Here is a 25,265-nt window from a genome sequence, read left to right on the forward strand (position 1 = left end):
AAACTGCTCCATAAACATGAGCATGTAGCATAGCCATTGTTAGCATCTGGCACAAGAATGTTAGCCTACAGGTAAAAGCATCATAGGGCTGCAAGCGTTGATGCACATTTTTCACAAATGTCATCTACGCAGCGTGGGGGCTTTCTGTATCATTCTTCTTCTTCAGAAATGGTTTCCTGTTCAAACATGGATGTCTGTTCAGCATCCATATGTGAGCTGGTGTGCTCGAGCTGCAGCAGGTGCGAAAAGGTGAGGGGAAAGAGCTGGGAACTTCACAGATGAACACAGTCTAAAGGAATAAACAGTGGACAGCTATATCTAAGCCATTTTAAGGCAGGACAGGACTATTTTCATGTTAAAAAACATCCTTTAAACATAATTTTAATGATAAAAAAGCCAAACAAACAAAACAAGCGGCTTGAGAGTTCATTCGACTTTATTGAGAGATGTGGGGATCACAGGGCAGCTAGCCATGCAGAGAACTAGCCTGGTAGTGTGCATTAAGGTGAGATGGGAGATTCACCTGGTAATACTGATCCTGAGCCAATCTTGGTTCTAGTCAGTGACGATAATGTTGAAGAGTAGCATGGTGAGGACTGATTTAAGACGGGCATTTTGTAAAAAGCTAGAGTCCAAATTTAAATCTTTGTAAATGCACAGGAATACACTGACACATGTGTGGCTACACTGGAAATAAGCTGAGTACAAAATAAAGTGAGTGACTAGAACTGTTGTGCATAGTATCTTAAAAGATTTGTGCTGACAGGGATAGATGTTAATTGAGCAAAGAGATGCATACACAGGTAAGTAAGACAATAATCTCCTATAACTATGAAATTAATGCCCTTAGCTGGCTCCTGGATAGCTGCAAACCTCTCGGTCAAAGTGCTATTTAGAGCCAATATATACAGTATCTTTATAAGGCTATTTACAAATACTGTCATCTTTGTATTTACAATTATTGCCGTAACAAAGGCAGTTCATCACTTCCTTATGGTTTAGAATGACAGAGTAATAAACCAAATGGGGTGAGGTGGTTTTGCCTTTTATCACTTTACTTCACCAGCCTCATAGAAATACTTGTGTGCTGGGATAAACATTAGCCATTTGCTAAAAATTCAAAAAGCTTTTTCAGCTCAAGTTTGGTACATGGCTTCATGAGAGACTGAAAGTTTGACAGCCACTTTTTTTTCCACAAACAACAACATTGAGTTTGGTTTTTAATCAATCGTCCTGGATTATTATTTCTTTGCTCTGCTCTTCCCTGAAAGGAACAGCGAACACATCACTAAGTCGAGACAGCACACCATCCTCACATCGTAGTGCACAACCAGGTATGACAGCGAAGGTTACAGGACGTTACAGAAAAACGACGGTCAGAATATACAGACAAGAAGCAGATTCTAGTGGCTGATTTTAGAGTTTACATGGAACAGAGAGAATTATAAAAATCTGTGTGTTAGTGTGTGTGGAGAGAGTGCGATTGAAGGGCATACTGAGAAAGAAACTCCCCGAGGTGCACGCAAAGCATTTGTCACATCAGAGCTGTGAAGAGCACGAATGTATCATATTCTAATCACCGGAGACCAGTCGGAAATACAGAAAATCCCAGTGTGTGTGTTACGACTTTCATTTGCTCGAGATGTAGCAGAGAAATTGTTACATAATGTAATACCTGAATCTGTTCTAATCAGAGCAGGAATGACACATATGCACATCATGGATCCAAAATACAACGGCAAGCACAAGGGCAGGTGGAGTATGTACATACAAAACTTGACCTTAGTTGAATCGGTGAAACCAAATCTGTTTAAGAGGTTTGACACAAACAAGGAACAAAAAAAGAGTTTGCAGAAGCAACTACAAGTAACAGCTACAGTCTTTCACAGTCTCTTATGTCTTGTTTTCTCTACACAAACAATGAAATGAAGACAGGTTGCTCGCAATGTCCTTTAGGCTTGGACAGGCCTTGACATCATAATAAAGTAGTCCTCTCTCCTTTTTTCACAAGCGGATGGCAAATGGAGATGGCTAGTGAGGTAGCCAGACTTCCTGCACACACATCCTCTTCCGCGCAATGCTACATTTCTCTTGTGGGTGTATATAAAACCACACAAAGTAAAGTTGTGCTACAAGAAAAGTAGCTCTACAGAACTCTAAAGAAGCCCCCGCGTCCTTTAAGTCTTAACCTTTAAAGTTTTCTGCAGTAAAAAGCAAAATTGTGGGTTGTTGTTCCACTCAAGCTGCTAATTCACTGCCACTTTTTTTGGAGAGGTGGAGGTGGATGGTTGGTGGTCAGTGAGGTGTTGGTTTAACACTCCTGAGTATTCCTCCATCATTATATCAAACTGAAGGTCAGCGAGTAATGTGCTGCCGTCATATTTCTAGCAGATACATCACGGGGACCAGGCCTCGCTTCTTCCCGCTGCTCAGCCGGAGGAAGCCGTCAGTCTCCTCATTCTTCCCCACACAGATCTGCAGAGGGGGAGTCGGTGGGTGAGGGGAGGAGGGAGGAGAGAGGAGCACGGGGCAAGAGGAGGGGCAAGCAAGTGACATTCAGTAATGCGAGAGAGTTTTTGGACAGAGGCGAAAAGTGAACCGCTCTGAAAGCCGTAACATGCTGTCCTCTGTAATCTCAGCAATTTTCTGCATTTATCTGCATACATCATAAAATGTACCCTGTGTGTGTATGTGTGTGTGTGTGTGTGTGTGTGTGTGTGTGTGTGTGTGAGAGAATGTATGTTACAGTGGGCCTCACCTGGGCCTCTTTCACAGTCATCTGGCCTTTGTCTCGGTTGCCGTGGAAACCAGCAGTGACCTTCCACACCCGCTCACCAGGGCGAACCCGCTGCACAAAGTTGGCCGGGAAATATCCCACCTTGTCTCTGCTTTTCCCCTGTAAACACACCCAAACACAGACACACAAACATTTAGTCTGAATAGATATTTTCTGTCCTGTTCTGCGGTGGCTACAATGGCAAAAAGGTTCATAATTGCTAAAGTACCAATTTATTATGCTAAATTGTTCAGAGTTAAATTCCTCCTCCATGAATAAACCACAACTTGCTGCATTGTTTCCTGAATTTCAATCACCCGCCTGCTTATGCTTCAACATAAACTGTAAACCCAACACAGACAGCCTCCACTACAGCCTTTGACCATCCCTGGCAGTGGAAGCACAATCTTCACATTTTCAATTTTGTTTACTTGACCATCTGCCCAAATATGCATCACATTTGTATCACAGTAACAAAACTGCATGTGAATTTGAATGAACCATCACAATTAGCAAGAAAATGGAAATAAACAGAGTTTTTGTTTCCTAATTATCCACATCGTCACTAGACCAAAAGGCATTTGTATTCGTGGAGCCCTAATCCCCTGCTATTCTCTTCAGAGACACTGGCACACAAGCTTGCAAAGCCCATGAGTGCTGGAGTTACATGAGTCCAAATTTAGCTGTTTTGCTCTCGTTGAAATGTTGGCTGCTTGCATGAAGCAAAGTCGTGTTTACAACAAAATAGCAGAGGATTTATGTGGAGTTAAAATATCAGTTTTGGAGTGTGGTTTGCAAGTTCCTCCCACTACAATAACAGTAGTATTGTTTGCGTGATATCAGTAGTTTTACATGAATGTACACATATTTTGAATGAAAGCTTCTACTGCATTTCAGAATCAAATGACAAAGTGACAGCATTCCCATCTTTGTTTTCTTGATTTCTTGTCTCTTTTAATCAGCAAGGAAAACACATAAAATCTAACATAGTATTCAGATTCAGGAAATTTTGAATGAGTCCCAACTCATTGAATCTCCTTAAACCACAACTATTGCCTGTAGAAATATGATTACTCTGCTGCCATTCTGTTCTGAAGTAAATATCCTGGTACTTTTCCCTGGTGTTTGTTTATGTAAAGACTTGTCTGTCCTTCTGCAGGTGAAGGTTAAAATCTTCAGCTGTCTCATTAACTCTGACTGCAATCTGTCTTCTTCCTCTCTTCCTTTTCATGCTAACTAGCTCCACTAACACCCACACCTGCTCTCTTTCAAGCACATCCACCAGCTCTTAAGTTTCATTGTCTCTGAACAGCTCTGCGTGGAAAGGAAGAGTTTCAGCTGACTGACTGAAGGACATATACGTGCGTGCTACTGTAGCATCTATTCAAAGGCAACCTGGAGATATATAGTGATAATATTTTATTCACGTAAGCAGCGGCTTAGTAAGAATAAAGAACGGAAATTTAATGCGTTTGAAATATTCAGTGGATAGATGGTACTTCAGTGCATTTGAATAGAATGTTTTCCGTCGTAGCCCACCTTCCACCAGTCCTCGTTGGAGTCATCAGTGACTTGAACTCTGTCACCAGGCCTGCAGAGAGAAGACATTATCAAAAAAGTGCTCAACAAAGTCACTTTTTAAGCATTTGCCACCTTTCTCAAACTACCTGATACCATCTAAAATGTGTAGCGAGATAGCTTGCCATTTCTGGATAATTGTTTTCTGGCTGAGTTAGATGTCTGTATACTAAATATGAATCACACAACTGTGTCTTGCTCCCTATCAAGTATACAAAACAGCATCTTTTTACTTTAACAGAAAAGTTGCATTAAATGAAGTGAGTGGACAGTCAGATTTATTAATTCATCCCAATGTGCGCATCCATTAGGCAGCACTTTTATAGTTTTTAAACCAATATTGATAGATTTCACATTCATTGTTTTGTTTTACTTTTAAGATTAAAGGCATGGAAGCAATTAGTGAAAAGACTGTGCAGCATATATCGATTCAATAAGTCTGTTTACATGTACGGCACAGTTTTCTGTGTAGACACTTTATAAAGTACAGAACTATTGTTGCGATGTTGTTGGTATCTTCAAATGCTTTACACCCATGTATAGTTAAGCAAATTTGATTCATAATATGCTGGTTGATGATATTCAAAATGTAGCAGCATAAATTTCTCCCAGGCCAATAACTGTCAAATTGGAGTCTTGTTTTTGTGCAGCAAGAAGACAAGATGCAGCAAACATACAGAATATTTTTCACAATTTATTGTCAAGAACACTTTGAGCGGTCTCATATATTGGTCAGATTGCACTTATCGCTGCATCGCTAATAACACTACATAAAGCTTATGATTTTGTTCAATGAGCTTTTCTTCATCTCCATTCCTCTTAGTAAATGTGTTATTTCTGCTGCTCTATTCTTTCAGCACTTATGCTCTCTCAACATGTCAAAATCACCTCACTCTCAAAGTTAACGTCACTACTCTATGATCTTTCTGCTTACATTCTGAGAAAGACCCAGTCCTTTAAAATAATTGTATTTATCTCGTATTCTAGGATGTTTATTTTGCTTTCCTCCTCCTCTCCATCTCCACCTCATCTGAGTCGTCCAGGGCGTCTCAGCCATCTGCTAATGTTGCTCTACCACCAGCAGCTTTTAGACTCTGAGGGTTCCTGTGTTCATCTACCTTCATCTGGGACTCTGACTTATGATGTGGCTTCTCACTGGAGTCTAACCGGAAAAATACTTTGATCGAGCACGCTCATTGTTCTACAATAAACTTCTGTTCTTCTCTCTCATATGATCTAGCCTTAATAAACTGTCTACTACCTAACTTTCTGTTGTATTGTTTATGTATAGCACAAGTAAACGCCACAATGAAATCCGTTATTCTTCTGAAAGTGGATGGCTCTGTTCATGTGAACAAACTCCTCCTGTGCCATCTTCTTCTGCACAGATGTATCTTCCAGATTAGTGTTCGGTGTCATACCACCCTCAGCAGTTTCCTGCACCTACTAATATAAAAAGACTCCTTTTTTCTGTCATACGCTCATTGCAGCTGTTTGTCCTTCCCAGCTTCCCAGCACGCTCCCTCCCTCCTAATCCGAACCCTGCAACCCCCTACGATCATCCTGCTGAGGAGGCAGATGGCGTGTGAATGTCAGTAAAATTTTGGCCAGGTAAACACTTCCTCCTTTCTCACCTGGCTGCTTTTATCCACACAAATGCACACGGACAGTATACAAACAAACGTGACTAACTGTAGTTCCAAGTCGTTCTTCTCCTGAGGCAGGAACTTGTAGAGGGCCACATAGGTGTGAATGGAGTGAACTTCTACTCGCTTGGGAGTCTGAGATAAACAGAAATTAGAGAGAGATGTAAAAATTGTCTGTATTTTCCTCATGTAAAGGTCTGAAACCGAGTGAAAAGAAAGGAGAGTTAAAAGGGAATTGACAGATTTATACCAAGAAAAAGCTGAAACAAGAGTGCTGACTACACACCTTCAGGCTGACCCTGTCTTCTGAATCAGCCTTCTCGCTTTCAGGAGGAGTGAGCACTGGAGAGACAGACACATAACGCAAAGAGAAAGGCAGAAGAAACGGAGAGGGGAAGACGATATGCATGAGACAAAGAAAGGTCACATGTAAAAAAAAGAGAAAGGGGGAAAGAGTGTGGGTACAGGAGAAGGAAAGAAAAGAAGGGATGCAGAGAGAGAGAGCTCTTGTCATTTCGAGGCAAACAGAAGCAAGGCAGAAGTGAAGGTCATTTACTGTAAAGTGGCAGCAGTACAAACAGAGATGATCCCTTCCCCTGAGACTAAAGACGGAGAGGGAAAAGTACTGGGTAGAAACACACACTCACACACACCACCTCTATATTGTACTGTATCATATGTTAATATAGTCCTTTAACTTTTTGACATTTACCTTGCAATGTTCCTTTACGAGAAACATGTCAGAACAGATAAAGAAGCTAAACATTTGTACTCTGAGTTCGATAAGTCAAACATAACGCTCCAAAAGAAGGTTTTCTCTTAATTTGCAGAAACTCGCACCACTTTGTTTCAGCAATGAAATAAAATTAAGGTTTTTAAAGGAAGATTTCACTGTAATTCATCAGTTTCTAAGACTAAAGTGTTGTTTATGCTGGTGTAATTTCTTTTCCACTGGCAGAACCTGGTCAGAAACTTAGACACAATGACATTTCAAAGGACATTTTGACATTTTACAACATATAATTATTTGTTTTCTTGCTGAAAGTTAGAGGGAAAGATGAATACCAGTCTGATGTGTGTATGGTAAATATGAAGCTACAGCCAACTGTTGGTAAGACAAGCTCACCACAAAGGCAAGAAACAAGGGGAAACAGCTAACCTGGTACTGCCTGAAAGTTGCAAAAATCAACCTACCACAAATGAACACCTTGCGTCTTGTTTCGTATCAGTTTAAAAACAACAATTCTCACGATGCTTTATGGGGTTTATGCAAGCAAATATTTCTTAGTTAGGGACAATCGCTTCACTGCTGGTTGCTTGTTATAACATAATATCAGAGTTTGACCTGCATGAAAGTCTTTGAAGGTCTAAAGAAATGACTATAAAACAGAAATGTATGAGGTGATACAGGGAAAGAGTTGCAAAATGATCTGAACAAAACATCAAAAAGGTACCCAACACTGAAACAACATTTAACTGTGTGATGTTCTGTTTATCTAGGAAGTAGTTGTTTGAAATTTTAAGGAAAATAATTGTTACTTACTCCCTGGGATGTGCTCCTCTTCAGCTATAGGCTGGTTTTCTAGTTTGTCTTGCAGTTTTTCAGCCTAGGATAAAGACAGGGTCGCAGCCAGCAAAGTCAACAATATGCCTCGTGTGATTAATGTCAGCATAAATTTATATGAATGACAAGGGTTGTCTGTGCATTTCACGTGTGTGTGGTTTTATACCTCATGACAGGGTGATTCTGAGATACTGCCGAAGCTGGATCGACTCATCTGAGCTAGTGACGTTCCGTAGCGCAGTGCCTCATACACAGGGTCAACACTGCTATTATCCGCCTCTAGATACAGCCAGACAAAATGAAACACAGCAACATATGTGCAGTTTTATAGCTGGTGCTACACACGCCCCTACACACACACACACACACACACACACACAAAGTCAGGCATCGAGTATTGAAGGCCACAGACATGGTGATTAGTCATCCTGAGAATCCAGTTGTTCGCTGCTATGATAAATCAGTCTGCAGTTCCATCACTCACCCTGTGCAGCAGGAGCCTCTCTGACCACACCCAGCTGATCAGTGGTGAGCAGAGGGGAGCTGAAGTTTCTCTTAAAAGCTCCGGACTGACATACCAGAAGAGACACGAGAAGGAAAGAAGAGCAGAGAGCGAGGGAGGAAAGTTACTTAAGGTGGAAAAAAGACAAAATGGTATACGGTAATACTGTAAGACAATACCTGTGTGGTTTTATCAGGGAGAAGTGAGAACACGATAAATGTCACAAAGGCTGAGTCATGAAAATGTGAATTAAGAGAAACACTTTTTTGTTGCAAAGGTGCCCGGGTTGGATTGATTTTCTATAGCTTTTTGTACAGACAAATGGAACATAATGAATTTTGTATTTGTCTGCATGCTAAGAATACTACAATACTGTATACTGTAGATGATAAAACACAGAGACATTACACTGCATATACACATATATGCAAAGGGATTGTACAAGACAACCTTTCCAGAAAAATCACTTTTCTGTCACAGATGCATTCATTTACTTCTGTTTTAACACTGAGGTGAAAGTGACTGTGTTCTACAAAACTACATTATATTAAAATTTCTTTTACTGCAATATTCTACCTCCACTTTATATGTTAATATTCAATACAAAGTCACCATCCTCATCCACTGTAAGTGAATTTAGACATTTCCAGCAAAGTCAACAGGACATTATGGGGGGTTGTTGTATTGGACAGCATTAGATTGTACAGGTGTATATAAAAACATATGTGTGCAATAGTATGTGACGCCAGGACATTTGTCAAAGGCAAACACTAACGTCAATTGTGCGTCCTGACCACCCTTCTTCCTGCAACTGAAAATAAAGTATTGGTGCCATTTTTCCATCCGAGTCCTTTGGTTTATGGACTGTGGGAAGAAAAGACGTACTCATGATGAATGAGCAGGCTGTGGTTGAGTGTTTTTCCCCTTAATAACCTCTTGACAGTAAACATAAACCTAACAGTAATGAGTGAACCACAAATCATCCTGTAAACAAGCAAACTGTATTAGCACCGTAGAGGCAAAATGATCCCTTTGACACAGTTTTCCATCCTGACATATGAAGGTTAGATTAGCTAATATGATCTATGACTGAATTATTTCAGCGACTCCATTACTGCCCACTGATGGTCGCGATAACACACTCACCATTAGTTTTAAAAGTGATTTTCTGGAGAAATGTCCTCAAACACTGCAGTATGCCTAATGGAGTATGACTTTATATATCTGCCTTCCAGGGCATTTGTTCACATGGTCGGCATATTGAGGCACTACAAAGATGCGTCTCTGTCATGTTGAAGACCAACCAGTGCACAACTGCTACTGTACAGCTTTGATATTTGACCGTGTTTCCTTATTTAGTGAGAATATGTTTAGCTACAGCATATGACTCATCAGAGATAATATTACAAAGACCTGGTTTTGACGGAGGGGCTGAAATGAACGCATTTTGTGTTCCGCAAATAGAAACAGTTTGCAAAGATAGTATCTCATTTTCATTTAATCTCAGTATCTCTTTTCTCCTTTCTTAAGCTAAGTGATATATGCTTAAAAGAACATACCTGGAAAAATGGCTTCAATCTTTGACTTTTCTTCTGCTTACACTCCATAGTATCGAACAGTTCAACAACTTCCAAAACAGCGTTTTGATGATCATGTGTTGTATTGGATGCAAAAAAATCTCCATATTAAACTGGACATTTTGTTGTCCAGCTTGTCCTCATAAAATATTTTTAGTTTATGCAGATATTCCGTCTGCATACACTGTCAGAGATTACAGATAAGTGATTTACCCACTGGCTGGTAATGACTTAATGCAATAAATCACGAGAGTGAACACTGTTACCATCAACAGTGTCTGATAGTCAAGATAAAGGAACATTAATCAACATGACTGCCATGGTGATTGAACAGATCTTGCAAGTGTAGACCATCTGAACACTACAGAAGTCATCCAAAAGTGACATATTGCTTCAAGGTACTCAGAGGGCGAGATGGTAGCTTTCAGGTCGAACAAACAAGAACTTGCCCAGAATCTGCTTTTTTCTATCCTTGTTCCGAGAATAGAATCCTCAGCTCTAAATAACAGCATGAAACTCTACACTACTATACAACTGAACAGTGTGATTTTTTTTTAAATGTTTTATCATATTTTTAACCAACAATGCAATTATATTTTAGAAGATCAATATCTCAGGCGCACCTTGCAAATTCAAATCTACCAATACATCCACACTAATATGTACTTCTGTACTATTGGATTGTATTTCATCTGATTAACCATTTGGTATAGGAATTGTTCAGTTCACAGTGTTTTGAGTCCAAGGTGACATCATTAATTGCTTTGTATGACAAACAGTCCAACGGGCAAAGAAATTCAGTTAACAATGTTAAACAAAAAAGTCAGAAATGTTGACATTTGAGAAGCTAAAACAAAGGTAATTTGGGTATTTGGCAACTATTAGGTAGTTATCTAACTGCCTAGTTGATTAATTGATTGTTGCACCTGTGGTGTATATTCAGACAAATGCACTTCTGGCCAAGAGTCCAAGTGTTTGCGATGCTGTTTTTTTTATACTACTTTAATTATTCTGCTTTAATCTTTTTTTCCATAAACTATTTCAGAAAAAAAACACACTACACAAGCAAAATAAAAGAACTCTCTGTACATAAACACAGCAAACGCTTCACTTATTGTCAGATTATGCTAATCTGATAGGAGACAATTGGCCTCAACTGCTCTGCCAGTGTCCCAAATTAAAATAAACTGATGTGCTCAGAAGTACAGGTACATAAATTATTCTCTCTGCATCACAGACACTAGATTTTTTTTCCTTCCACATCAAACAACCCAACACCAACTATCACAGCATATCAGTAATAGTGACTGTGCAGCATAACTGGGCAGCCTCAGACCTGAACTTTAAGAGACCAGACAAGCTGAAATTTCACAGTTTGCTCGGCTGAGAAGAAGATTGAACCCCGACAGCTGAAATATAACAGAGGAGACTCACACACATCTGAGTGAGGATGTTTGTGTGCGTAAAGCTTTCCTGCAGCAGCGATTATTTTGAGCAGTGCTCAGCTGGCTCAGTTCTCAAACTGTAATACATCTTTAAGTTTAATTAACACTGATTAGTAAAAAGGTTGTCATGACTCCAAAGTAATTAAAATCCGCTTGATTCTGGAGATTTTTTAAAGCCATATATCAGTGCACTCAGGAAATGGGCTGAGATCTAGCCAAGGGAAGTGCAGCCATCTATATTTCTTTGTTTTTAATTAAGCTACTTTACATAAACACTCGCTTGTGCAAGTTTTGCTTTCTCCGTTTTGTGTTTTATTGGTTATTTGTAATTTATTGTTATTAATGACCTGTAGTGGAACCGTAACACTGCAAATATTTTAGAAAAAGTCCTGCAATCCAGATTGTCAGTGTACTGGGCATCAAAAGTAAAAGTGCTTGTTGTGTAAAGTGGCCCCTTCCATACAGTGATATTACATGATGATTAATCTGGTTACTATTCACATTCAAGCAGCTTTTTGATGCTGTAGCTAATCAAGGTGGACTCATTTGAATAACTGTAGATAACAAACATTGTATTTTGGACCACAAAAAAAGCCTCCAACTTACAAAATATTAACCACTTTCATAGAAATAATGACACCTGGTGAAATATTATTCCACACTGTTCCCTTAAAAAAAACTATTTCTAACAAGAATTTTTCTTTAAGTAAGCAAGAGAATGTTATGTAAAGTTCAGGAAAAGACCTGAATGCAGAACATGAAGACGGGGAGGTAGTGCAAACAATAAGTGAACTTTAATGAAACTCATGGTGGATAATACAGGACTGGCAGCAAAGAGCATCTGGAGAATCCAGATAAGACTCAGGAAGAGTACAACTAATGAAACAGTCTACATAGGAAAGTAAAAAAATAAATCAAAGTGGTTACTAAAAGTGAAGTACAGACAGATAAGTAAACCAATGGACTAGGTTATAAATACACTGAAGCCTAATGGGAAGACAAGACACAAGTGAAACCAATGAGAGCGAGGAGAATAATAACAAATATGGTAAAACACACAAAGGAAGGAGGCACAAATACTAGAGACAGACAAGTCAAGTAACTTGCTGGGGTCAAATCGTTAAAAAAAAAAAAAAAAAAAGATGTCCAATGTCTTTTCCGAAACCATTTTCCTTGACTTGGAAAACATCAAGGAAAGATGTGAAGAAGAATTAATGAGGGCTAGGGAAAAGATAACCGTGGTGCTAAGAGAGTCTGACCTCACTCACGCTAGGCCACAAAATTATGCATGTGGTTGATATGGGTCTGTGGTGAAAGCTGTGTTGCTTTGAATGTTGTTGCTGCAGGGAATGGTGGAAAAGCATAATCTCCTTTCCTTCTGTAAAGGTTGTACCAGTGTATCCTGCTAAAGGAGATAAGAAAGGAAGCATTGATGCACCTCTCCTGAGCATTTAGAGAACTCAACCAGCTCTTATCATGGCTGCCAGTTAGATACTATGGGTTATTTCAGTCAGTTAACTTTTCATCTATTGGGACATTTTTGACCTTTTCATGTTAGATTTTTGTTTAGATTTTGCCTGTGATAATGAATATGGTGTAAAATTGACCAAAGACGGGGGAATTTTAATTTTACTTGTTTCATAAAAAACAAGAAACGAATGGCATCATGTAAACAAACTGGCATTTAAAGAGTTAAAATCCTGAAAATAAATGATTGTTTGGTAGTTATGATCGTGACTGACACTGGTTCAAAAATATAGCTCAGTGAAAGTCGAAAATCGTAATTATAATATTTTTTAGAGTACGCTTTGTTCTTAAGGATCCATTTGTAACTTTCTAAAACTGATGTCTGAGAGGTAAGAACATTCTTAAGCAACAGAAGAAACACATTGCAGACTATGACGGTGAATCTTAATACATGGGACATTTATTCTAGACAAATCATAAAACTAGGTGGTTTTTTTAAAGCAGCTTTTACTTATCTCACTAAGAATGGCAGATTTTATTACACTTGCTTAAAGAAATTAAGACTTTTAGGACTCTGATAAAAATGTTGACAAGATAGAAATCTTTGCCTGTTAAAATGTTCATTTATAAGTGGAAGAAATACAGCATAAACCTGAAATACAGAAATTCAGGAAAAAATACCTGTTAAGTGGACTTCAGAGTATAGTACTTGGGTACATGTACTTAGTTTCCTTTCATGACTATGAACTACTTTCATCATACAGTACTTGCTCTGATAAATTCAAGATTAGTCACACTAAGATGCTCTGCTCCTCCTGGACTTGGCTGCTAATGGACACTCTGCTCTTTCATGCCTGCAGCTACACACCTCTGGTTGGCCTCAAGTCATCCCAAGACTGTGGCTGGCATTTCTACTTGTTAGAAAATCTCTAATGCTGTTTTTCCTTTCCTGTCTTTCCGCATTTCGTTTCCATTTCAGCTGTACAATTTCACCATATCTTGCACCTGAGCAATTACAGCATTTTAATTACAATACAAGTAAGACTTCACAGGTGATCCATTTGTTCACAGAATCTTTGGATGACGCACTTCCGTTACGAGTCAGTGAACATCACACCTAAAATACGCAGATGTGTAAGAGGTAGCCCCGAAGTCCAACCAGTTTCAGTAAAATGCCTAATCCTTGCTTTGATGAGTGCGCAGTGATCGAAAAGGACATTGCTGAAGGCTTGGCAAGAGCCTGCCGTGTCATATCCTCGAGGGATTGTGTGTGCCTCAAACACACTGAATTTCACACTGAATTAGCCAGACCAGCTGGTACAGAGAGATATTGATTTTCCAACAGAGTTGAGAGGGGAGGAAGGAAATGTAGCGCCCAGACAAGAGAGAGGAAGAGAGGACATCATGTGAGAAAAGCAGAACATGCAGGAGGAAGGACAAAAAGGCTGAGTGAAAAAATGTTGGGACCTGGCCACGTAAACTTTATCAGTGTCATCCCGCTCAGCTTTTTGTTCCTGTTGTGGCATTTACAGTTGGGAGATAATTTTATCACACTGCTACCCTTTCAGAGATTTCCAGGCTTAGTCTCGTGTGCAAAGCCATGGTCAATCCACATTCCAATTATAACCCCTACCTTTTTGTCTTTGCTGGTTTGCAAAGGGCTTTATCCTCTTTTAACAAGACCAGGGCTTTGAGGCTAAGCATATTACCAGGACTAAAGTCCATGCCAACTGACTGAGAGAGACAATTACAGCATCCAGATGCTGTTTAATTCTGCTGACACCATGCATTCTGGGTTAGTCGGTGCCCTACAGAGCACGTGCACATTTCCAGTAAATTTTAGAAACAATTACACAAAAATTAAGTGTGTAATTAATTATGTGACAGACATTTTTGCTTTTTGTGAACTGGTCTGCAGGGAGACAACAGCAGTAAATGAGTAAAGAAGCTGAGGTACACTAAACTTATTAATTCAAAGCCAGTCTGACCAGTGATTAAGCATTTTATCCTAATGAGTCGTCTGCTCTGCTGTAGGGTGGCATTATTCCCCTCCACAAGGCAATAAACAACATTAATAATAATAGGAATTTATATGTAACTGTTTAAAAAGCCAATTGCTTCCTAATTATAAAAAAGGACACATCAGAAATAGTGAGTGCTACCTATACTGTTGGTGCACATATTGTCAAACCTAAACATTATATCACTTAAATGCATGCTATGGGATGGTAAGGCTATAAATTCAGTTACTTTTGGAAGACTTTGCTGGAGACATCACACTCTCATTAACACTTGATGGCTGAACATCTCTTGAAAGCTGGAAGTTTTATCTGTGCCAGACACCGCTAGTGAAACTTTGTGTTACCATTTATTTTATGTGGGCGTAGTAACTGTTTGATGAAGGTGCAAAGAGTCTGGCAGTGAAACCCAAGTCAGTTTGGTCTAAAGTCTTCTTACCTTGCCATTACAGGGCTGCTGGGAGAGCTCAGAGGAGCACCAGAGGTGGGCTGCCAGCTTACAGGTTTTACATCGCAGCCCCTGCTTAGAGTTCCCTGCAGTGACATCAAACAATTCATTTTATCACACAGACATCTTGGTAAACTGAAGGTTGCTGTCAGTATTTCTGTCATCAGCAACAAGGCTCTTGAAAATGGTGACATGAATGGTAGAGGCAATAAAGTGAGAAGAAATAGCATACACTGCACGTTGAAAGACGCCATAATCTGTCCAGTGCAGGGATATCCCTTGTACAAATGTTCTATTATCACAAATGCTAAATTTTTGACATTTTCTTTGAAATTAACAGTTTTCAAAAACCACATTCTTTAACTTTAAGTTTGTTTTCTTCAGTTTGTAGTATGGATGTAGATGATTAATTGCTAACTGATTAACTTTTTAATAATTTAACCAAGCAATGGGCACCATGACAAAGACTTTGGTGAAGGGTAATGACTTCCATCCAGAGCCCATTATACTGGGATGCAGCAAGATATATTAGTGCAATGTGTTAATGTCTGACATAGCCAAGCCATTACTGCCATGAACGTCACATATCTTTTTTGTTGTAAACACCATATTTGTAACTAAAATTTAAATTAGAATTTTTTTCATTGTGTGCACCTCACCTGTGCACACTTCAAATATTAAAATCTACAAATACATTCTGACACTCACATGCTTGGACTGACCTGTACGTACGGTACAGTATATTAAGTATAATATGTATTTTCACAGATTGTCCACTCAACAATTTGAAGCAAATGACACAAATAGGTACACTTCACTCACAACTAGTACCTTCCACTTAAGAAACAGTCGGTTTCTATAAAGACAGACTATTAAAATCTGTCTACATTTGTCACTATGCTAACTTCAAATATTCATCAGTATAGTGGATGTAACTGGTGATTCTACTTTACACAAACTGCACAACTGAGAGATGTCAGCATGTCAAGAGAAATTAAAGATTAAACAATTCCCAGCAGGGGCATGAAAATGGAAAGCAAGAGTTTGCAGTGAAGTAAGTTTCACTGGGACCATTTTCTGCAAATAGTCCCAGTGAGATCTGTGTATAATTCTGACTGATTATCTTGACTTTTTAAAAAACAAACAAAAAAAATTGTGTCTCAAGATTTAATACTTAAAAAAAGAAATACTTGGGTGACCTGATTTTATTTTTTACCAGTTTAACTGGCGTATTTCTATAGATGGGACAGCTTTTGATTAAAATTAATGTATTTAAAATGCTAACATACAACAATGTCACCAGCTGACTTGTTGCTGCATTTCGAGTGATATTTGCCTCTTGAAACACATTTACTTCCTCCGTGGAAGTGTCACAAATGACAAAAAACTATTGCATCAACGGAAACAATGAGCCATATTCATGCACTTCATACCTCCACATGCTTGCATTCTTTCTGCGAATGCAACGCTCTCGGAGTTAGACCAACAGCTGACGTACCTTGGATCATGTGTTTGCATCGCTGACAGCTGGCTGGTCTACGGAAGACATGCTCCTGGAAACAGTGGGTCTTGACTGGCTGCATCAACTGGGCCTGAGACTTTAGCTGGGACTTGGAGGTCATGGACAGCGAAGGACTGATGGATGGGGAGTGTGATGACAATGAAGGGTTGGGACTAATAGATGGGGAGAGGGAGGGAGAGCGCTCATAGGCCAGGGGGGACTGGGAGAAGGGGGGAGGAGAAGGGGGAGGTGGTGGTGTGGTGATGAGGGCTGATGGTGGTCGTGTTTCACCGTTGCTGCGCTGGAAAAAGTTGTCCACGCTCTTGCTGCGCATGACTGATTTGAAGGACAGGGAGCGCTTCAGCCGCTGCAACTAGAACAAAAAGTGAAGCTGTTTAAGCGACTTCGCTCAGTGAGGAAAGCTGTAAAAGTACAAACAGTCAGCGGAGAATTACATCTGACAAACCCTTCTCAGTAAGTGAGAGCAGAGGCCATTAAGAATGCAGAAACTCCTAAAGCCCTTGAAAATCAATTTTCTCAAGCAACTTCTTACTATGAGCAGTGGAGACACATACTACTTTCTGTTTTTCACATGATAGACTTCTATATTTCTGTTCATCTGTGTTTTCACTTGTTTTAAGTGGATGGAACTTAGTTGGAAAAAGGTGATGTCTTGCAAGCACCAATCAGGAAGGAAGTCACAAATTCATCAAGCTAATCTAACATTCCGGACACACAGACAAATTTAACCACCATATTCACTTTACTGCTGCTTTTAGTTAAAAAACAATGCAGAAAATATGTTCCTCTTTAGCTCCCTCATGTGCTGCATTGTTCACCAGCTAATCACAACCTTTGTCAAGGTCTGTTGGTGGTGCAGGGTGTGTAGCATGCAGTGATTTTTTCAATAAAATCAGTTCCCTGCTGTGTCAGAAATCATGCTATGAAAGTGGTGGAGCAAAACAGTAATGTTGTGGAATGGAAAACCAACAGAATGAGCCAAAATCATAAAAAAGAAAGAAAAAAAGGACAAAAACAACCCCAACGTTGAGGGGAATTGCTAGGTTGGCTGATAACTCTGTGTTTGTCACTTCAAGCGACCATTATGTCGCGCACAATGTGATTAAAATGGAGTATGAATATAAAAAAAATACATAAAGATGTTTTGAATTTGATTGTTTGTAATTCAGTGATGGCTACTCAGGATTTAAAACCACTATTCCAGAGGCTTTGAAGTCGCAAGGAATGACAACTTACCGAACCTAACTTAACCTAAAATATTCACCCTCTCTGTTAATTAAGACATTATACATTGGGTACGATTTTAAAGCAGGAAAAATACAAGGTCTGACATTACAAGTACATATTCAGCTGTAGTGTCTGAAAAATCAGTCTGTTAAAAACAGTCTGTTAACTCTACCCTCTGACTGTCCTTGCCCCGCCAGGCTGACTTCTGATCTTCCATCTTCAGCCTTTTCCCCCCTTCCCTTTGATCGCAAATTTGCCTTCCCCTGAGAATCCGCACAAGTCAATACCCCTTAAAATTCATGTTTGATTAGTTTTATTGAGCGGGCTGCACCTTCGCATTTGATGCAGTCAGTGATGCACGGCAAACAATGTGTTTATCTGTGACTCTGCTTGCCTCCATTTCCAGTCGTGCCATCCAGTGCTCTGGGCCACAATAAATGGGAACTGATAATGACAAACAATTACAGGGACTTAGGAATGATGGGACCCACTATATGAAAATAATAACTGCTGTGGACTCATACATCAAGAGAATGGCCTGGAGAATGAGGGCAAGTACGTAATAGGTCCCTGAGACTGAAGCACACCTCCTCAATTTGCACACAGCTCATTATCCGTCTGTGTTTGTGGCTGGGTTGAGGACACAGTTTTGATAATAACCAGTTGTGCTTCAAACTTCAAAGTAGTACAGATTTTTATTTAATTCTGGCTTCATACTGCGTCTGTGCCTTACTTTTTATTCTGTTTGTAGCAATGCAGTAAAGGGTGGGAAGTTTTCCTTAGCAAGAAAAAATGAGTAATCTAACCTAAAACTGAGTAGGTTTATATGAATGTTTTATGTATGTTAATATGTGGAGAGCCTGCACATCATGTTTATTGCATCTCTGAGCTTTGAAAGCCACCACATTGCCCATTTGCACTTCTTTGCAGAGAGCTCAATCAATAGCACTGAAAAGAATTCTCTTTTTCTTCTTTAAGCTTCTGATTCACAGATGCCAATTAGTTTGAGTGATGAAAAGAGTCCTCGCTGTTGACCCATTAGTGAATTCCTCTCGTAAATGTTTTCTACAGGGAGCTGAGTCCATGCTTTCCTTAATGGCCTTTTCTTGGCTCGACTGGTGGCCCATTCAGTAATGGATGTTCCTCTCTACTAGACTTTTAACTTGTCTGACTTTGTTAATCTTCTGTGTAGTGAAGGCCTGCCTTTGCTCCAGTTCCATGAGAAAAAGGAACAACTTCTTCCAGTCACAAACTAGGCAACACATGTCTGATAATCAATGGCTTATTATATCTCTGTGAGCCTTTAAAAAGATTAAAGAAACAGACAGTAACAGGGATTTAAAGCTGGTGTAAAGATAAAAGAATAATGGCTACTTAAAAGCCAAACAGATTCCATAAATAGCTTTACAAGGCAGAATAATCATGAAAATTGGGCACTTGTACTCTACTACAGCATATTTAAACAAGCCAGTAGTTCAATATTTACTGAATTTCTATTCAAATCTGTGTAGTGCATGGACCTGCATGGATGAAGGCAATAAAAAAATTGCAGGACTAATATGTATTAATTTCTTTTATCCCAGCCTAATGAAACATATTATCAAGTAGTTGAAATACATTATATGGCCTGAAATAAACTGGATACTCAGTCAACCTCATCTGAAGAGCCAAAGGGAGATTTCCTCGTCCGTTACATGAGACAGCAGCAATAAATTACACATTTATTGACACAGATATCAATACATCATTCTTCTGTTTTTTGAAACTGCACAGGTTCAAAACAACACTCCAAAGAGTTAAACCCTCTCTTTCACATGAATGACATCATAAAATAATCTATATTATTTCTTAATATTACTCAAACAGATATTTCCTCACAATATCCCAACAAGTCAAATCATTAAAAACTAAAAAAACAACAAACTTCTAAGCTGTTACACTTCCAAGTCGGGGAAATTTAAACAAAACAGCAACAGTTTAGCACATGCTCCTTCCTGTTTCATCATCCTCATGCAAAAGCAAGGCCCATAACAAAATGGCTTTCTCAGTTTGGTGTAGAGAAACGTGACTGGCTTGACTTCAATCCCATCAATGCCAGACCTTATTGTCCCAACATCACTGCCAGCCCTCACTAATGCTCTTTTGGCTGAATGAGATCAAATCCCACCAGCCAGGTTACAAAATCCTGTTGAAAGCCTTAACCAAAAGATTGAAGGCTCTTACAGCAGCATACTGATCACACATGGGTGTAACAGCTGGCTGTCCACACATTTAGTTTGTACACACCTCAGGCCACAAACAGTACTGACCCAGGTCAGTTGTATTTCACAAATGTCCTGTCCTTTAACAGGCTGTGTTAACTGTGCATTGCAATTTGCATTTACTGCATCACAGCCACACAGTGTAAATAATCAGTACCCAGAGGTTTGGTGAGTTTGGTCTAATTTCAGTGTGAAGAAAGAAGCACTAAATGACACAATTATCCTCTAACGAATTATCATGAATGCACACTACAAATAACGCTGATCAATTAAATAGATAATCACAGCTGATTGAGCCTCTGCAGGACATCAAGCTGCATATGCACCACTATTTTAGTTATCTCTCAGCATTTACTCATATATATATATATATATATATATATATATATATATATATATATATATATATACATATATATATATATAAAAAACGTGACATATTAAAAGAAAAATGTGAAAAAACAAGTAGAAAAACACAACAAATGCAGATGCGTTCACTCAGGAGCACTGCATGGTACAATTAGAAAATTACTATCCAATCATGCTCTGTGGCAGATGTGAAAATGTGAGCAGACCCAGGTGATTCTGATTTTGTATCAAGATGGCAAGAGGAAAAGATACATACGTCTTTGTAAGAAAGTTCATTGTTGGGGCACAGACAGGAGGCGCTTCAGTCACAGAAACTGCTCAGCTGGCTAGTGTTTCAATAGGAGTAGGAATATAAATATTGTTGTATTTTTTGTACAATGACATTTAAGATTATGATTCTGACGTCGCATCCCTCCAGTACAGTTTCAGAGAGTCAATGCCAAGACGCAAGCTGTTGTGGCAGCATGTGGTGGCTCAACACATTACAAGGATGCTTTATGATGTTATTTTTCCTTCAGTTTGTCATCTGTCTGTATATGCAACATTGTTTTAAAAACTGTGCTAGTATAGTTGCTGGTTTATTAGCCGATACTACGTTGTCTTATATTCTATAACAACCTTCGAAAACCGAAACGAAATGAAAAGCTAATTTCAAATGAATGCAAATCTCTACATTTCTCCACGGTACTCGTGTGTCTCTCTGTAAGATTTTGAAAAGTCTATTTATGGATCACAGAACTGCAGACCTATCACATTGTGAACTACTGACAGCAATTAGCTCATCACAGGGGCAGCAGTGTCATGTGCTGAACAGACTGTGGTTTGAGAAAGACAATGAAGCAAAGAATAAAAGTAAAATCTGTGGGCAGTGAAAGAAAATGAAGATGAAACAGGTAAAACTCAAGCAAGAATCGGGGGAAAGAGCATTGTGAGAGAAGAGATGAAAACACCACCATCAGCCCGCCTTGGCCTTGTTGTTTGGCCATTTGAAAATGAGCACAGAGATGTTTGGTGGAGGTTTCTATAAATAGGCTGCTGTGCGGAATGTTTGGATAAATTAATGATTAAAAGTGAGGTGTGGGTGTTCAGACAAGACGTCTGTGAAAAGCAAAAAGCCATCCTGCTGTCGCTGAGATGGAGTTACGACTCCCATGTTTTTCCATATAGTATTTTTACAACACAGAGGTGATGCAGTGAGGTGACTATTAAGGAACGGCATCATAAAAGAAAGAAAAATATCTGCTTTTGCTTATGTATGAACGCATTTGAAGTATAATAGTTCAGCAATAATGTTTTGTTTGTGGCTGTGTCAAGAGAAACCCTGAGCTTGACTGATAAACTGTATGTGTGTCTAAAATACATCTGAACACAATGTCCTCCATCTTTATGTATGAACACATGGTCTGCTGTCTTCAAAATGTGTGTTGGTGTGCAGCTATGTGGCAAGTTAAAACTTCCAAAAACTTCCAATAACAATAAACCTATGAACTTCAAAACTTGCTGACAAAATAAGGCTAAAAAAAAAAGAAGAAAGGCTCCTAAAAGGCTTGTTGTCAAAAATGCCAAAAAGACAGAAACTGTAAAAACAGAAAGACTTCATGCATGTTCAACTTTCTAACAATTTTTGAACCACTCATCTGTGACCTGCCATTGCATGAGAATGCCTAGTCAAATCTAACCTCAAAACCATGAAATTTAATCAAAATTATTTTATTTTATTTTATTATTTATTATTTTAACAGCTTCTATTCCACCGCTGTATGACTGTGCCATAAGTGGTTGTTATGAGCAGCTGATTATTCAACCAAAATCAATGGCTAGTGGGAGAATATATAACCTCCATCAGGCCGCAATTTTCTTTACCAAGAAAGAAAAGAAAAAAATTGTTACAATCCATTCACTACATGTGTGTCTGGTGGTTTGGTTCTGCCAGTGAATTCATCCAAGGTGAGCTGAGTGCAAATACACAAAACTCTGAGCTTAAAGTCATATAAAATATACATGAGCACTTTTCCATCAGGTTTATAAGTCTAGTTTGGATAAGAAATGCTAGCTTTATCCTTGGAAAGGAACTTCCTTGTACAGTGCCAAATCTGCCGTTGTGTCCTTATGCACCCCATTACACAACAATATACTATAAGCTGCAAGCTCTAATATCCCACTGATTTATGCACAGTGAGCCGATTTATCACATTATGATGCAAAACGCATCACTCTAATTCCTACAATATTAATGTCTGGAGTTTTGTATATGTAATCTTCACATATGTCTACATGTTTCTTAGTCCTTTTACAATCTTACTGAACAGTTCAGAAGACTGTCAATGTGCATACAGTAAAGTACTTTTAAAAAACATATGGGAAAGTGTTTTAGTTGATTGTTCTACTCTCCTGTCTGTCTGCAGAGACCTTATCTGCAGTTGGGACACAGTTGTGCAGTTTATTCCCTGGTGTCTGCACAAAACATGCCCACTGCAGTGTTTTTCTCCGGACATCTCTTGCTGCTTGCGATATTCAAAACGTTATTGAACACAGTGGAGCTTGACTATGTTTGGCATTCTTCTTGCAGTGACCCGAGCTTTGAATTAAAAGTGCCCTCATTAGGCATTGCTCCAGCTGGACCCTGTTAGGTGAAAGTGCAACTACTGGAACAACCTTTTGTGCAAAAGGAAAGTTGAAATGCCTCACTGAACAAGTCGGGTATGGAGGAAATTGATAACTTCCTGAACCAGAGAAAAACTCGAGTTTTTCCATTACAAAAAAAATCAATCTCTCCACATTGAAGGAATTATTCAATGCTTGAGGAAGTCCTTGCTGTACAGTTGAGCTCCATCACTCCATCGAAAAAGCACCATGAGAGGCAAAATTGTTAGTATCGTGCTCGTTGCCCATTAGTAAAAGTCACATTTAGATATAAAATCCTTTCCTTTGACACCTCAGGCCTATTCATTTGTTCCGTTCGCCACTCTCACCTCAGGCCCATGCATTCATTAGCAGCTTTCTAGAGCTGCCCTCCACAATTTGTCCATCAGACTTTACTGCCTTCCTCTGTCGCCTGATCTGACCTTGCTACATACATGCCCCGAGGATGATTATGATGAAAAAAAATCCCTCAGTAACAACAATGTTGTACACTGAGGTCACACATATCACCCCATTAGACTATAGCAGTGAGGTTATGAAGCCAAAACAAGACACACACAGACACGCACACACAAGGAGGAAATGATATTGAAAAGGAGAAACAGTTGCTTGGGAGGTTCATCGAACTTTCACAGACTCATTTAACTTTCACTGTGTTCAAATCAAAGCTTCATGCACATTGTAGATGAGGGGCAAACTGAGATAAAATAAGGCTTTTGGCTGCCTCTCTTATTCTCTAAAAAACTGCTTCTTTCATTTTCCAGATGGTAAAGAGAACATTAGCATTACTGAATGTCACTATCTGAGGTGAGCGATAAGGCATGAATGAAGGTAAATTCCCTTCTCCTCCTCTCCTTGTGGCAGTCTCAGCTCCGTGTGTGACTCTGAAATGCCCAGCTGTTGTTTGGAGGGCTGGTCCTCAGTGATCCATGCAAGCAGCCTCCACCAGCACCACAAGCTGCCTGCCACAGTGTGCAACGAAAGAAGCTTGCATTTCCAAATCCAGCCGTTTAAAGGGCTTAACTGCACAAGGAGCTTTAGCAGTTAGCATTAGGTGACAGTCACAATGGCTCTTTGATGTTCATCCAGTAGTAGAAGAACAACACCTACAGCAAGTTGGTTCCCTTTGACGACATCTAAAACATTATATTACATTACATTGAGCACACTCACAGAAAATTATGATAGATAATAGGTTCCCGTTTTAAATTTAAGCCAACCTATAACAGCTTTGCATACATTAAGGCAAATGATTTATAGCCGCCCAGTATTAATGCAAAGTTAAATGAGTCAGCACTTTAAGTCAGATGGCTGGTTTCACTCCAAGTTTTGCGACATGATCAGTCTCACCCAATGCAGTCTCTACTTTGGTCCACACAGCAAAATGTATTAATTTCACATTAAAGTCTGTAAAATTGTGAGGTCCTTCTTTTAATCTGTTCTTTTCTATTGGCCTTTAAGTTTCACATCAAATGAGTTTTTTTTTAATTTTACGCATAGAAAAAGCAACAAATCTTTATACTGTGAATATAGTGCATATGTCTTCCATCACATCATACCCACTGTATACTGTTAATTATCTGTATATACTGCATATATCTCATACAGTCTACACAGTTGTTGCTGTGCATAAACTCCTTATTTCTCATACTGCTTCAACAGTTCACACTGTGAACATACTGCAGCATTTCACACTGTCCATATTGTTTCTACAGCCATTTACCTCTACCAGCACAAGTATATTTATTTAGCTTTATACTGATGTTTACAGCCAATATATTCATACGTTTAGTGTGTTCAAACCACTCTGGTCATACTAGAACATACAGTCTATGCCCATACTGCACATACTGCTGCTTTGCATTTCCAGTTAGATGCTAAACTGCATTTCATTGTCTTACAGTTGAAGTTAGATGTGGGACTGTTCTTTTTAGTTTTTTGCTGTTTACATACCTCTTTTTTCACTTGTGAAGTTGCTGTTTGGTTTGGTGTACACTATAAACTTGTTCGGTTAAGAGATGGTTTGGATGAAATTACACCTGTTCAAACACCAACCACAAAGCTTTGCTTGTTTTCTAGGTTGCAAGGACGGCAAATTCAATTGTCTGAATAGCCTCTGAAAAACGGAAGTATCTCTCAATTTTACAGCCTTTTTTTGTGAAAATAATACAGTTTGCACAGTGGACTTGCGTAGCTATTACACATTGATGTGGGAGACCGGG

General features: G+C 39.1%; 1 protein-coding gene across 1 annotated transcript in view; it reads right to left on the minus strand.

The window, feature by feature from the left end:
* Window positions 1-418: 418 nt before the first annotated feature.
* Window positions 419-25,265, minus strand: part of LOC111566733 (SH3 and cysteine-rich domain-containing protein 2) — a 30,706-nt gene continuing 5,859 nt past the window's right edge. Inside the window, exons 2-11 of the mRNA XM_023267489.3 lie at window positions 16,520-16,895; window positions 15,013-15,107; window positions 8,049-8,133; window positions 7,731-7,843; window positions 7,544-7,607; window positions 6,287-6,342; window positions 6,047-6,135; window positions 4,316-4,367; window positions 2,759-2,896; window positions 419-2,475 (exon numbers count right to left, since the gene is read on the minus strand). Of these exons, the coding sequence (XP_023123257.1) occupies window positions 2,377-2,475; window positions 2,759-2,896; window positions 4,316-4,367; window positions 6,047-6,135; window positions 6,287-6,342; window positions 7,544-7,607; window positions 7,731-7,843; window positions 8,049-8,133; window positions 15,013-15,107; window positions 16,520-16,895 (1,167 nt within the window). The 3' untranslated portion in view covers window positions 419-2,376. The remainder of the gene's footprint in view (window positions 2,476-2,758; window positions 2,897-4,315; window positions 4,368-6,046; window positions 6,136-6,286; window positions 6,343-7,543; window positions 7,608-7,730; window positions 7,844-8,048; window positions 8,134-15,012; window positions 15,108-16,519; window positions 16,896-25,265) is intronic.

Source organism: Amphiprion ocellaris, chromosome 18, assembly GCF_022539595.1.
Source record: "Amphiprion ocellaris isolate individual 3 ecotype Okinawa chromosome 18, ASM2253959v1, whole genome shotgun sequence".
NCBI classification, from domain to species: domain Eukaryota; kingdom Metazoa; phylum Chordata; class Actinopteri; family Pomacentridae; genus Amphiprion; species Amphiprion ocellaris.